Consider the following 14,738-nt stretch of genomic DNA (forward strand, 5'->3'; position numbering starts at 1 on the left):
TCTCTTCTTTATAAAAAATATCAACTAAAATAGAGAAACTTAGGTCCAATTCCTAGACCCATAGACTTTAGGTCAGCTTTGGGACGTCTTATCCATATTTAGGAATCGGGTCAGGTCCAGAACGACCAGGACGATACATTATTTTTTATAGTCGCATGTTAACGGAGCGAGTACATGTATCATAGTATCCATATTCGTGCATACTCGTACCCGCTATACTATAATTTAAAATAAAACAACATGATTAAATTATTAACTCATTAATTTTGAATGAGTTATTTTTTATCTATTGGTTTTAAAAAAATCTTCATTTCTTTGTAATTGTCATTCAACATTATTTAAATGGATTATTTGGACTTTGTTTGATATTTATGAATATTATGTATTGTATTTTATTTGAATTTATGGTTAAAATAGGGTGTTAAATATTTTATTTTATTTTTTTTTAAATACCTGCGAGTACATGGTAGATATCCGTGGATAATAGAAAAATATGCAGGTACCCACATAACAATACTCACACGAATATAAAGACATGTACGAGGTATATATTTATCCAGTGGATATGGTACGAAAGAGTTACTACTCATCTCGTTAATACCCCTAGATTATATATATATATATTACAACAATTTTAACACTAATGTGAAAGATAACATACTACATCAGTTTATGGTCACCAATTGATATATTATATACCTTATCACAAAAAAGTCAATACAAAAATTACCTTTCTAAATCTCTAATTACCCACTATTAAAGACATACTTTGTGGCTCGGAATATCGATGACTACAACAGAGAAAAAAAAAAAGTACATCTTTAATATTATTATTCGTGTGATTTTGGAAAAAGATAATTTCAATCATTATTTAAATTATAACTTAAATTTCTAAATTTTATTCTTAATGAATTCATGGTTAAATTACTCTTTTGGTCCTTATATTTGTCAGCTAGTGTCAATTTGGTCCTTAAGTTTTCTTCTACTCAATTTGGTTATTGTTTTTTTATTTGAAAATGATTCAATTTGGTCATTACTGTTAATTTAACCAAATGATGTTAAATTCAACGTCACGTGTCAATTTTTTGTTTTCTTTTGAATTTTTTTGAATTTTTTGAATTTTTTTTCAAAATTTGTTTTATTTTGTACACGTGTCATTTCACAATTGTATCACGTGTCAAAGTGATTCAATTTGGTCCTTATATTTGTTTTTAGTTTCAATTTAGTTTCAATTTTTGTAAAAATTAAGCAATATTGTTCCTCCTTAAGTTGAGACTCAATTTACTTTTTGTATAAATCTAATAGTGATATTGTTACTAAAATTAAGTTTTTATTAAATATTTCTAGAAATACTTTTTAAATTAACTTTATACAAAACTTTAAACTTTGGTTTTGTTTAGAACTTGAAATTTATTTCATAAACTTATGAGTGACAAGTTATTTGACTTTTAATCTTCACTAAGTTTGTATAATATGGTACACTTGATGCCTTTATATATATATATATATATATATATATATATATATATATATGATGACAAAATGATTAATTATTGAAATTAAGTTTAGGGTTTAACTTTGTTTAACAATAAAACTAAAAATAAAAAATTTGTTTAAAAATATTTCTACAAATATTTAATAAAAATGTTAATTTTAGTAAGAATATCATCATAAGATTTATACAAAAAGTAAATTGAGTCTCAATTTAAGGAGGGACAATATTGCTTCATTTCTACAAAAATAGGACTAAATTGAAACTAAAAACAAATATAGGGACCAAATTGAATCATTTTAACATGTGGCACAAGTGACATGTGTAAAAAAATAAAAATATTCAAAAATTCAAAAATTCAAAAAATTAAAAAAAAAAATTGACATGTGGCGTTGACTTTAACACCGTTTGGTCAAAACTGATGACAAAGACCAAATTGAATCATTTTAAAAAAATCAAGGACCAAATTGCGACAAAAATATAACTGGATGACCAATATTTGCATTACTTGACAAATACAATAACCAAAAGAGTAATTTAACCTAAATTCATTAACAATAGAATAAGTTAGTAAATGAATTATTTCTAACAAATTACATAAATTATTATTTTAAAATTACTTTTGTTTTTAAATTAAATATATATTTTAAAAAGTAAATAAATCATTTTTTAACAAAGTAAACAAAACGAAACACCATCAAATTCCAGATGGTTTTTGGGTTGGAGGAATTATTTTTGCGAACAGGGTTATAGGGGATGGATGAAATAATATTTTGTTAGTTGCTAAAGATGTTCGTAACACAACTCCAGTAGAGGCGTATAGGTGATAGAGTGTTCTTCATATGAAGTTTCTCCATTTCAAGTGTTCTTCACGTAGATGAACGCGAAGATCTTCTTCTCTTTCACTTCTTACATCTTTGCATGGAATGGAAGCATTGAGTTTGTGGTTTTAGTGTTTTTTTCATTTAAAAGAAGTGATTATTAAAAACAGTCACTACATTTATTATTATTTTAAAAATATACTTATAGTCCTCGATCATTCAAAGATCAATCACTGGCTTTGAAGTTTATTCTTAGAAAGGTTACTATACTATATAAACATTGGACAGATATCCATATTTAACTGGTTAGGTAGTGAATAATTAGAACTTCTTCAGTTCTTTTTCAAATAATATATTAAAAACATCCTTAATGTTTTGTTTGTTTCTAGATATTTATTATTTTAATGGATTTAAAGGAAAATGAAATATGAATGAAGAGACGAGGAGGGAAAGACAGCTCAACACAAACGCATTTATCTAGACCTCCATCAATTTTTTTTTTAAATCTCAACTTGACAAGTATGTCTTTACTTAAATACATAACTTTTTTTTTTAAATCTCAACTTGACAAGTATGTCTTTACTTAAATACATAACTTTTTTTTTTAATTCCAACTTAACCTTGTTTGCTTTCTAAATGTGAATTCTTAATTGTGAATGCAGTAATGCATTTATCTACATTCGTCAACCAGAGAGATTCTCAGCATCCTTGAAATCTGCATTTTGCTTTTTGCTTTATAAATGTGAATGCAATGATGCATGTATCTACATTAGCTAATTAGAGAGATTATCTGCATTCCTGAAATCTGCATTGTGTTGTCTGTATCATTGCAGACTTGCATTGATGACCAAAGGTGGATGAAGTTGTATTCAACATGTCATTAAAGAGAGTAATTTGGTTCAAAATAGGAGGATGAAACAGGTAAAATATTTGCTTTAGGCCTCCAAAAAAATGCCTTAGTTTTTTCTTTCCAATACTAATATTGTTTTATTAAATGAATTATAAAATTATCTTTTAAATATTATTTTATATTTATCATATCATCAAATTATTGAGAAACTTGACCTTCAAGTCCATTCACTTTTACCTCTTCATCCCATAAGTAAACAATCTCATTTTCCTTTTTTCATCCCTTTAAATTTATTCACTCATTCTCCCTTATATTTCATAAGCAAACACACCTTAACCCTCTCTTTGTTTCAAGTTTAGTATTATGTATGAAGAGAGAAAGGCAAGTGCATTAGTAATTTGGTTGAATTGATTTGCGTCGATTTAAGAACGCAGAATTATAAGGAAATGGCTACAAGGGTGCGTGGCATCATTGATGAGAAATACAACTCATCATAACTAAATTACCTAACTGCCCCTCTATATGATTTCCAAAGCCCTTACTTTAATATGATTATATATATATATATATATATATATATATATATATATATATATATATATATATAATAACATATAATATAATAAAATTACAATAATATAAATAAAAATAAAATAAATAATTATAACATAAATAATAGTAATAATATTTTTTTAAAACTAATCATCTACAATTTGTTTCAACTTAATTTTTTGAAATCCCATTTTATTTAAATTAATCACCCATATAAATTATATAATAATAATAATAATAATAAATTATATTTTTTAATTTTAAATTAAAATTTCAATTTTATTTTAACATAATTTTCATTATTTATATTTATATTTATATATCTTCATTCTCAAGAGTAAAATAGTAATCATACAATTTTATTTACTAAAATATTTTCTTTTAATTTATCATAGAGATAAAATCTACAACAACTCTCACAAACTTTCATCTCAAATATATTCAAATCACACCATTTTTGTTTAATCTAAACAACTTCACTTTTACCTCTTTTTCCTTTCAAATCCAATTCATTTATCTTCAAATCCAAACATACCCGAAATGATGCATGGAAATGACCGTATTTAGATTTAAAAATAAAATAGTCTCGTATTAAGAGTATATTTAGACATGAACAATATTTGAAAAAAAGTTATATAATAAGTCATATAAATTTAAAATAAATATTTCAATAACTTGTATCAAAAATATTTTTATATTATCTATAATTATACTTTTATCTTTACAAATATTTATGAAAGAAACACCGCTATCCATATTTTAAATATACAACACAAAAGTAAATGTTATTAGATCGAAAAGATTAGAGAGTGAAGTTGATGTTGCTTATTCTTTTGAAGGTGATTTTGAAGTAGATTAGAGAATAAAAATTTGTGATTAAATTAATTGATGTGACATATTAAAAAAGTTTTAATAAATGAAAAAGTTAAATTATCAAAATGGGTTAAAAGTAATATAAAATAAAATATAAATAATTTAAAATTACTTTTATGAATTTTATCAAATGATTGAGATTATAAAAAAAATTATAAGAAAATTAATAATATAATATATTTGATATGAAAATAATTTATATAAAAATTTATTTACATAAAGATTTTATTTTCTTTTATAATAACAAAGATAATTTAATAATTTTTCCCCGCATCCTGATCTTAAAAGTCCTACTAATCCGTCATCTCCTAGGTCACCATAAAAAGAAAACGTAAAACATCTCTTATTTTTCTCTTCCTAATTCTCTAGAGTAAATTTGTGCAAAGTAACAAAGTGTAAGTGTTGCAATCTCTGACACTGTTATAGTCGATCACCCATGTCGCCAGAGCTGTCACCTTGGAGTTCTGGACCGACAACAAGCGCACGTCCGGGTTGCTTCTGGTGGCCTGTTTACACTCTGAGGATCACAGTTCACAAACCATTAAGAGCACGGTTTTAATTAAATTGTACACAATTTAAATGTGATTTTAAATCTTACATTAAATAAAAAAAATAACACGTAAAAGAATTAAAAAAAAAATTTTTCTGTTTCTTTTTTCAATATTAAGAAACTTGTTTAATTTTTTACTAAATAAAATAATAAATAAAAAGTTAAGGAAGTAAATCGATTTAAAACTTATCCTTTTTAATAATGATTCTCTATATAATTTTAACACGAGAAACTATACTTACCAATCCGTGAAGTTACACTAAATAATACTATTTTTTAAATTTTAAAAGCAAATTCACTTTATTTTTATTCAATTACCAGACACTTTTTTCATATTTCAAAATATCTAACTAAAACTTAAACTAAAGTTATAAAAATTAAAAATGAAGGTTTTAAAAAATAAAAAGTAAATAAATTACAAACAAAAATTATAAAAACGTAAAACGTAATCTTTAAAACCGAAATAAAGATGATGACTATTACTTTATTAAAGCCATAATGAATGTGAATATTGCTTATTAAAGATATGGATGTATATCTATTTAAAAATTATAAAAAATAAAATCATTTTGTTAAAGGTTTTAAAACTTAATTTTCTATTTTAAAATTGAAAATGTAAATGCCATTTGGTATAATCATCACCAAGTTCTCTAGTTAACATATAATTACACTTCGACATTTCTAAAGGAAATTATCAATAACTAAAAATACAATATATAACATTATTAACATATAATAAAATAAACTTTGTTTGTTCCATTAGATCTGACCCCTCGACTCATTCAGATAGCTCATATTTAACAATAAATGTTGTTCTCTAACAAATTCAACGTAACTACAAGAACAAGTTCGAGTATTTAATTACAAAACTTGTTTTATTCGGCAGCAGAATACTTATTTCTCACATAAAATTTCTTCTACTGTTGAAACCGAAATTTTAATATGCCATACACAACAATAAATTAATTACTAAAGCAATGAATAAGCCTTGTACACGAGACAGCAGTGAAGTTGAAGGAATTAAGTGCATCCAGTAGGCCACCATCTCACTAAACAGAATTAAACCTGCAAGAAACTTGCATACTTGGCACCTAGGAAAAGCCGCTGGATGCAGAGTAGTGCATTCTTAGTAACTTCAGCATTTTCATGGTTCATAAGCTTCATCACTCGTTCCTTGGCCTTCAGGTCTGTCACAATTATCCGTCCAGCAGGATGGTTCTGAATAAACTGTGAAAGATCATAACAAGCAACTGCCAGAGTCCTTGGATCACTAGAAGTGTCCAAAATTGTTATTAGGACCCTTAGGATCTGTAACAGATGAAGATAGTATTAATAAATAGTAGATGATCAGAGGAATGTTTAAGATAGGGAGTGCACGATTACACTATCATCATCTTTCCTTTCTAGCATTATCAAACGCCACTTAATATAGCATAATCACCCGTTTTCGCTACAAAAATGTTTTTCCTTATCAAAATGGATAGCAACGAAAATTGTTTTATAGTAAGCATCATCACGTTTGATGGGATCCACGAGCACCCTTAAAGGAACAAAACATTGTAAAATTAATTTACCATATTTCGTACAGCATCATATATCTACTTTACAAACACCAAAAAGATTTATCTAACACGACGAAATCAAGTAACAATACCGCTACACAGAACCAATAAACTATTTTGCACATCTGTTAAAAAGTTACTTGATTTTATAAAAGGAAATGATATCGGACCACGGAATAAGTTTCATCCGTAATGCCTTTAGGACTAACAATGATAATTATAAGGAAATAAAAATTAATTAAACATATTTTATCTCTTTAGGCCATAACTTAATGACAGTGAGAAAGAAGAGATTCAGTCAGCTGCAATCATTTACAATGTATTACACGCCAATGAAAATTTGATAGATTTGAAGATATGATTTGATGTCTCCAACCATTTGAAGACAAAGACTTCATGGAGTTTTCGTCAACCTTGATAAAGATTGGATGATTTTATTGTTTGAGTCTTGTTGAGTTGTAATTCATAGGTTTAGAGTTTGTTTGAGTGAGGGTGTGATGCAATCTTGATATTTTGTGCTAAATTTATTTCCATACTTTTAGTTGACTGAAAAACTATCTCGGAGTTCTCATTCTGAAAAATCCTTCCAAAGATCAAGATTCAAGTGTTGCAACTCATTCTTGTTTAGGATTGTTGAGGATCACCTAGCATTGTTTCTAGAGGGAGTTATTCTTTGAACTTAATTGTTCACGTGATTCAATTCCAAATTGCTTTCTTTGTTGTTGGTTGTTCTAAACTAGCGCTGTCAAGAAGGTTTTGTTGTGATAGGTTCACAAAAGGTTGCAAGAGATATAGTAGGATTCAAGATCTTGTGTTGTATTGTATTTCTTGTTTTTCTTGTAGGGTGCTTGTAAAAATTTGAAATTAGTGTATTAGCCTAAATAAGGTGATTAAACAACCAGATGTAACTTATGAGGATGAAGTATAATTCTTGGTGTTATTCTCCTCTTGTCTCTTACAACTCATCTGAATTATATACATATTGCAGGGTTATGAAAAATTTTAAAACAGCATTTCTAGAAGCTGAGACTAGTTTACTTTTTGATTCAAAGTTAATCATTCAATCAATTGTAAAAAAACTCTAAATTCGTTTAAAGTTTAATTCACCCCTCTCTTGAACTTAAGCCTGTTTTTCTAACAAAAGCGTCAGAGTACACACCAATTATCAATTGAAAATTCATGTCATGTCTGCACGGCTTGCAAAACACCATCCATTTTGATACCATCACAATTACTATAAGAAACAAAACATAGATAGCTTGCACAATCAACTATGTAATGCTAAGACTCAAACTCCTACGTGTGAGGTCATATTCTATCACGGAACACATCAAGTAATTCCATACTGTCTTAAATAGAAAAGTATAAGAGAGGTATCATCAGACACTCACATTGATATAGACACCGGACACAGTGGCTCGGGGGTATGTGTGTGGTGTGTGGTGTATTGAACATCATTATGAATTATTTAAATTCACATTCAAGAGTTATATATTCAAAGTCATCTATAAAGAAAAAGTTAATCAAACATAAAAATCTGAACATATTGTTACCTAAAACAAAATGAATTTAATCCATCCATCTAAAATCCAAAAAGTGAAAAGAGAATCTAATTCATTTGAGACATTTCAACCCCTTTTTAATAAGCATCATTGAAAAGGACACTCTAGCCGAGATTCATCTAAAGACAAACTAACAAGTTCAAAAAGTTCCACATTGTAAGATATGAAAGGAGAATGAATAAAAATATCCTAATAATACATATATAATCTAAACATTCCTAATTATTTAGAACTTGTTCCTTATTTCTATAGTTATAGTACATACTTCGTTTGAGTTTTGAACTTACAAGAAAAAATATTATACTGCCCGTATTAATATCGTGTCAGAGTTGTCATAGACCCAAAAAATGTTTTTTAAATTAGACACTTCAATACATGTCATACTTGTGTCGGTGTCTTATACATGTCATACACAAGGACATACCATAGGCATGTTCAAACTTCATAGATTACACAAGCACTCTAGCCAGCCAGTTAGTATTCAGTGCTAACCAGTTCAAACTTCACGATAACCCTTGTTATTTTCCTCAGCCTAATTTTTCATGTTCGCTTAAATAAGAAATAAATTAAAGCATAAAGGAAGAAATGCACGTATACCTGGAAATCATTTTCTTCAAAGTTGGTTATATTTTCTCTCCAGAATAAGGGATCTTTGTGCATGGGAGACCAATCTAGATGACCAAGAAGAACTTCTTGCTTGTACATATCGAAAGAACTTAGTTTCCTAATATTATCCTTAAGCCCTTCTTCCAGAGAATTCAGTGCCTCCAACAAGTCCTATACAAACTTTTCTAATCAATAGAAATATTGGGCTAGCAATACAAAATGTGCCATTTCTAAAAGAAATGTGGTAATAGAGGTTAAAAAGAGCTATCTATTTTTAAGTGTGTAATTTAAGATAAAGTGATAAAGCTCAAGTAATACACACACAAATAGTTTAATCATAGAGGGTGCCAATTCAAGCAAATGTAGGAGAGAGTGGAAAAGGCACTTTAGAATAGTGAAAAACTGATGTCCGGTGAGCCTTCCAGAATATGTATTAAAGTTAGCAACATAATTGGTGTGTCATGCATAAGAGTTCATGTAAACTTGTGCATTACAATGCAAATAGAAAACAGAGAGAACACTATTGTTACGGCCAACATGCACAAGAGTCCCTGTTGTGTACCCAGGAAGCAATGCATCATGGATTAATCAAATTTCATCAACCATATTGCAATATCGCAACTTATCTATTGAGTAACAATAAATATTCAAGATGAACCATCACATCATTCCAATAAGTAAATTCTGCACTAACAGCCACTCTGACTTTCCTTTTCTATTAAGTGCATAACATCAAATGCTAAGTGCCACTAAAAGTGTGATGCATCACAGAAAACGAAAGTGTATCTAACTATTTACGGTTTCGGTATGACAACATACGACAAGAAATAATATATAATATTGCATACGCCATGTTATATAAAAAAACTATGACTACAATGACCAAAAAAAAAACTAAAATATTAGTTCTGATATCAAATACTTGTATAGTAGCAAGATGTAAAAAGAGGGCAACCTAATGCACAAGACTCCCCATTCCACTAGATGGGGTTTGGGGAGGGTACACATAGGTGCATAACACCTAATCCTGCAAGACACTGTTTACAGGAATTGAATCTCTGATTGCAAGGTCACAAGACAGCAAGTTTATAGGTAAGGCTCAAATAGCAAGAGGTATAAATCAAAAATATTTTTCTCTGCATGGCACCTGCTATAATTTTGCACACAAGTTCAACAGGACATTAACGTAGTGTAGGTCTTAATTATCTGACCTCATCACTCCATGCTTGTGCCTTTAAACTCTGGACAACTTGTGGCAGCTGAAGATCAACCATCTGAGCACCCAATGTCCCTTTTGACATCAAGTTCTTAAGAGTCAGGACAATAACTCTAACCACCTTGAAAAAACAAGTGTGCCAACATTAGACTGCTATGCCAGAGAAAGTTATAAACAATGAAATATCTACTTGCTACTACTACAGACAGAGATATAACAGGAAGTTAATACAAACTAAGCTAACAGCTATAAAAGAACAGTAAGTCTATAACTAGTGATCATATTGTAAGAAATAGAGAAATGTTAACAACATTTTGTTTAAAAGAGAAAAATGAGATGCATATAAATTCAACAAGTAAGCAATACCTTCTCTTTTGTAGAACTCTTAACAACATCAATAAGTCGAGGAAGGGTCCTTGAAGTAGCCAAATATTCAATTGCTGGCTCATAATAGGATAAGAGCCATATGCAGAGACATGTTTCATAAAGAAGCTGTTACAGAGGAATTTATCAATTAAGTTCCCTTTGTTTACCCTTAAAAAATCACCCACGAAATCTAAATAATTTCATCAATAACATTTTATTATTTTTACTGATAATTCTATTTAGAAGCCAACATATCAGGAATCAGAAATCACTCTAACAATTTTGATCAAAACAATTATTATTTGGTAAAAAGCACCAAGCATAAGTTATTCATCTCTTACTAAATGCAATACAGACTCTTCAATTTCTAGCAAGGAGTACAGGCATAGCTAGATATACCATGCTCACCCATGCACCTATCCTATTAGCATAGGCCAACTAAGCACAAATTCAATTACTCAGATTTTCAGATTCTAAGAGGTAGAGTCCGACAAACTTACCTGAATGGACTGTTGTGTGGATGCTGGTGAAATCAATGGCACAAGTAACTTGACCCCATCTGCCTGAACAAAGGAAGACCTAACCACAGGTTCCTTAAGCAGTGTTGCTAGGCAATTGATAGCAGTTGGGACTCCACGAGTAGGATGAAAAGGTTTCTTCAACTACAAATTTAATAAATCAATCATAGATAAACGTAAGAAAGCATGCATATTACATGGAAATGGATCCATAACATCTTTAGAATATTTCATCAACTTCCTATTTATCTGAGTTCATATCTTAATGAGTCTAGTCTAATTGATTCTGCGGTACAATTTATAACTTAGTGTTCACGTTCAGAAATGCCACATTTGCACAATCACAAATCTAACTTAATTTTCATAAACGTCAAGTGATTGTGGCAGCTTCCTCCCTATGTTGATAAGATTAGGTGCATTGTCAACATATCTGTGAATTACTATTATCCAGTTGATCTAGAGAGATAGAAACAATTTTCAGTGTCACATACCTGTTCACAAAGCCATTTTACTAATCCTATCAAAACATCATCAATAGTTGTAAATGGTTTCTTTCCATTTGATGCTTCTCCATTAGACACAACGCCATTCTGATTTTTTGGCCTGACACTATAATCAGAAAAAGGGTGAAATTTTGCAATAACTCGTAAGGTAATAACTTATACAGCTGTATAAAATAGAATCTGATATTTAATTCAAGTCTGAGAAGTTTTTTGAATTAAAATGTGAAAAGATCTCGAGTTTGTATTACCTAACAATCAAAGCAAGGATCTTACAGCTTTTCTCTTGTATGTACCAATTTCCTTTCCAGAGCAATCTGCAAGATGGATAAAATTCTTTTTCATCTTTTGAATATCATAAATTTGAAGTACAAAAAAAATAGTCAAAATCCAAGAGAATCATATGACATTATATCAACAAGTGTACATAGCATTTAATCTTCTGTAAAAGAAATGACAAAGAAATGTAATTAAACAGCAGTGGACTTTCAGTTCTGTGTTCAAAAGAAAGGTATAATACTAGACTACAATTGACCATATAAAGCACAATCTTCCACAAGCACGTATATTACATACACTCAAATACTATCATCGATGGCTAGACTCCCTGCAAAAGAAAATCTTAAAACCGTTTGGATGAGGCTTAAATAAGTTTCAGGTCTCGTATATATGACTAATATTTGTTTTAAGTACCAAATAAAAAAAATTAAAATTGGGTCCTAATAATATATAAAATTTTGGTTTAAATCCCTAAAAATATATTTATTCATATTTTGTCCCTAGTATTACATTGATTCCTTTAACTGATCCCAAAAGTATTTTTTATTTCTGTTTTGATTGTTCAACTTATTCTTTTATCATGACAACATCCCATCATATAATGACGTATCCTGTCAACGTAGTTAATAAAAGGAATTTAATGTATCACTCAATGGGATACATATTTCGACTTAGCAACACATGTATTATAGAACTAGTATGTATCAGAATGGACATAAACCAAAACGTTTAACTTGTTATGTACACAATTTGAAAAACAAAGTATTGGGTGCTCAAAACAAATATCAGTAATATATTAGGAGTGTGGAACTTATATATACCTTTGGCTGAAGTAATGAACACGGTAACAAATACATTCTATTTGAAACAAAAATGCTGAATTTTGTATAGTGCATTAACGAGAGATTTTCATGTGAGTGTGTGTTAGATAAACATATACACTTGAGCTAGTCTCACCTCCAAAATAAAGAAATCTAATAATTATGCAGAACAAAAAACATATTTGAGTATAGACTTAACTTAGGAAAGGCTCATAAGTATCTTCATCTGCAAGGGTACTGTCATGAAACAGTCTTGCTCTCTTGGGGTTTGCTGCAAAAGATTATAATTTCAAGGTTATTACAAACAAATGAGAAAAAAAATTTACCAATTTCAACAATTTACCTGCAAGCATTTCATCTATCAGTGCCAAAACATACTCTATAGTATCTTCCTTGAAAATATCGCGCAGAACACGAACAAACACGCGAACATACGAGGGACCATCCTGCCACACAACGTACGAGCTTGCACTTTCAATACCAATAGACAACAAACTTGGGAATCACAAATGATTCCATTTCAAATCAAAATTGCAATCAAATCAAGTTTAAAAGCTCAGCACAACAATTAACAAACTATGATTAACTATTACTTTCCCCAAAAAAAATAAGTTAAAAAGAATTACATCATCGAGCAACTGTGCTCTGTGACTCTCTGATCGGTGATCATAGCGCCTCAAAAGCTGAAGGCTGGTGCTAGAGATGAGCTTCGTGGACATATAGGTCTCCCATGGAATGTCCCTACTCAGAACCTTCAAGAAAACACGACACAATGCCAGTGAAGAAATTCAAACCACATCAACAATCAACACAATAAAATGCACGATAACTAAATCCAAACGGAATCGAGCACAATCGGTACTTTGGGATCAGATCGAGGAACGAAGAAACTAATAGAGAGGAAACGGATCGGAAAGTACCTGTTCGGTGGTTAATTCGGCCTGGTCCATGGCAGCGGGAACCCTAGAACTCGCTCGGGAAACTTAAATTTGGTACTGCGAGAGCAAAAGCGAAATCGAGTGAAATGAATGCAAGTGACGGAGACACAAGTGAAATTGCAATGAAGAAAAGTGAGAAAGTGAAGAATCGGATGAGGATTATTTTACCCGCGATTTGTTGGTTTTTGGATTTGTAGCAGAGAGACAGAAGTGAGAAGGAGAAGGGAAATAGATCAGTTTTGGAATCACATATTGGTAAGCATCCCTCGCCACGACCATGCTACAATCATGTTCATCCTGGGCCACGTGCCTGCCTATCTTTTAAATTTTTTTATTATCTACAAATATGGGTAAATTTCTATATTACTACTTATGCATGTAGTTTTTTTTTCAAATTTTATTCTTTTAATAATTTTTAAAAAAAATTCAAATTAAAAATATATTTTATTAATTTTACTTTTTAGTAATTATTTTTTAAAATTCAAATGATTATAATTATTTATAATAAAAAATCAATTTTACAATAAAAAATCATAAAAATTATAAAATAAATTATACAAATTAAAATTACATAATATTTTTATTTTGATAATTAAAAATCATTAATAAAAATTTTGCAATCAATTTTTTTCTGTTTTTTAATTTTTTTTAATATATTTTTTTTAATTTAAATAAAAAATTGTTTTCAATTTTATGACAATATTTTTACATTTAAATAATTATTCACTTGTGAAAATGAATTTTGTTCATGCAGAAACAATAACAAAATATAAGGGAGCACAAATCAAATCGCACCCAATCCTTAACTCCTTAGGATGAACACTCACTCCTCTACTCCTCGACTTGGGTATGTCTTCTTGTAGTAAAAGTGGACTGGACATTTTGGGGTTATATGCGGAAAAGAATTTGACGATTAAGTCAGTCAGAGCTCTCAAAAGTCAAATCAAAAATTAGGTAATTAGTAAATTGCGTACCTTTACCTGTATTTATAAAGCATTAATCACAGTTTACCTTATTCGTGGGTTGGGCCCTTATTGGACTTATTGGGTCTCGTTTAGGCCTGTATAGGCCTAACTAAGGTCCAGTACCAGACTTGTGTTTTAATTCTAGGAGTTTAACCATTCTTTCATGAGTTAATAGTAGACAGCTTTTGCTAGTATGCTGGCTTGGCCGTTATGTATGTATACTCTTTTTGTATAGTTAACCAATATTCTTTTTATGTTATGACTATA

General features: G+C 29.4%; 1 protein-coding gene across 1 annotated transcript; it reads right to left on the reverse strand.

Moving 5' to 3' along the window:
* Positions 1-5,871: 5,871 nt before the first annotated feature.
* Positions 5,872-13,821, reverse strand: LOC114178358 (vacuolar ATP synthase subunit H family protein). Its single transcript, XM_028064201.2, has 12 exons — positions 13,675-13,821; positions 13,489-13,563; positions 13,195-13,320; positions 12,912-13,014; positions 12,767-12,839; positions 11,720-11,785; positions 11,460-11,577; positions 10,951-11,112; positions 10,451-10,576; positions 10,080-10,205; positions 8,860-9,039; positions 5,872-6,446 (listed from the first exon to the last, which is right to left on the reverse strand). Exons 2-12 carry the CDS (start codon positions 13,516-13,518, stop codon positions 6,198-6,200), a joined length of 1,359 nt encoding a protein of 452 aa, XP_027920002.1. The 5' UTR covers positions 13,519-13,563; positions 13,675-13,821; the 3' UTR covers positions 5,872-6,197.
* Between the last annotated feature and the right edge of the window lie 917 nt (positions 13,822-14,738).

Source organism: Vigna unguiculata, chromosome 3 (assembly GCF_037176805.1).
Source record: "Vigna unguiculata cultivar grain cowpea cultivar isolate G323 ecotype 2 chromosome 3, ASM3717680v1, whole genome shotgun sequence".
Classification (NCBI taxonomy): domain Eukaryota; kingdom Viridiplantae; phylum Streptophyta; class Magnoliopsida; order Fabales; family Fabaceae; genus Vigna; species Vigna unguiculata.

What these genes read in the sequence shown, in the direction of transcription:
- LOC114178358 (XM_028064201.2), bottom strand. Translation starts at nt 13,518, where the DNA reads ATGGACCAGGCCGAATTAACCACCGAACAG. An exon ending in TAAAATGGCTTTGTGAACAG is followed by an intron (nt 11,113 to 11,459) that starts GTATGTGACACT and finishes TTAAATTTGTAG; the next exon opens with TTGAAGAAACCTTTTCATCC. An exon ending in CACAAGCATGGAGTGATGAG is followed by an intron (nt 9,040 to 10,079) that starts GTCAGATAATTA and finishes AAGTTTGTATAG; the next exon opens with GACTTGTTGGAGGCACTGAA.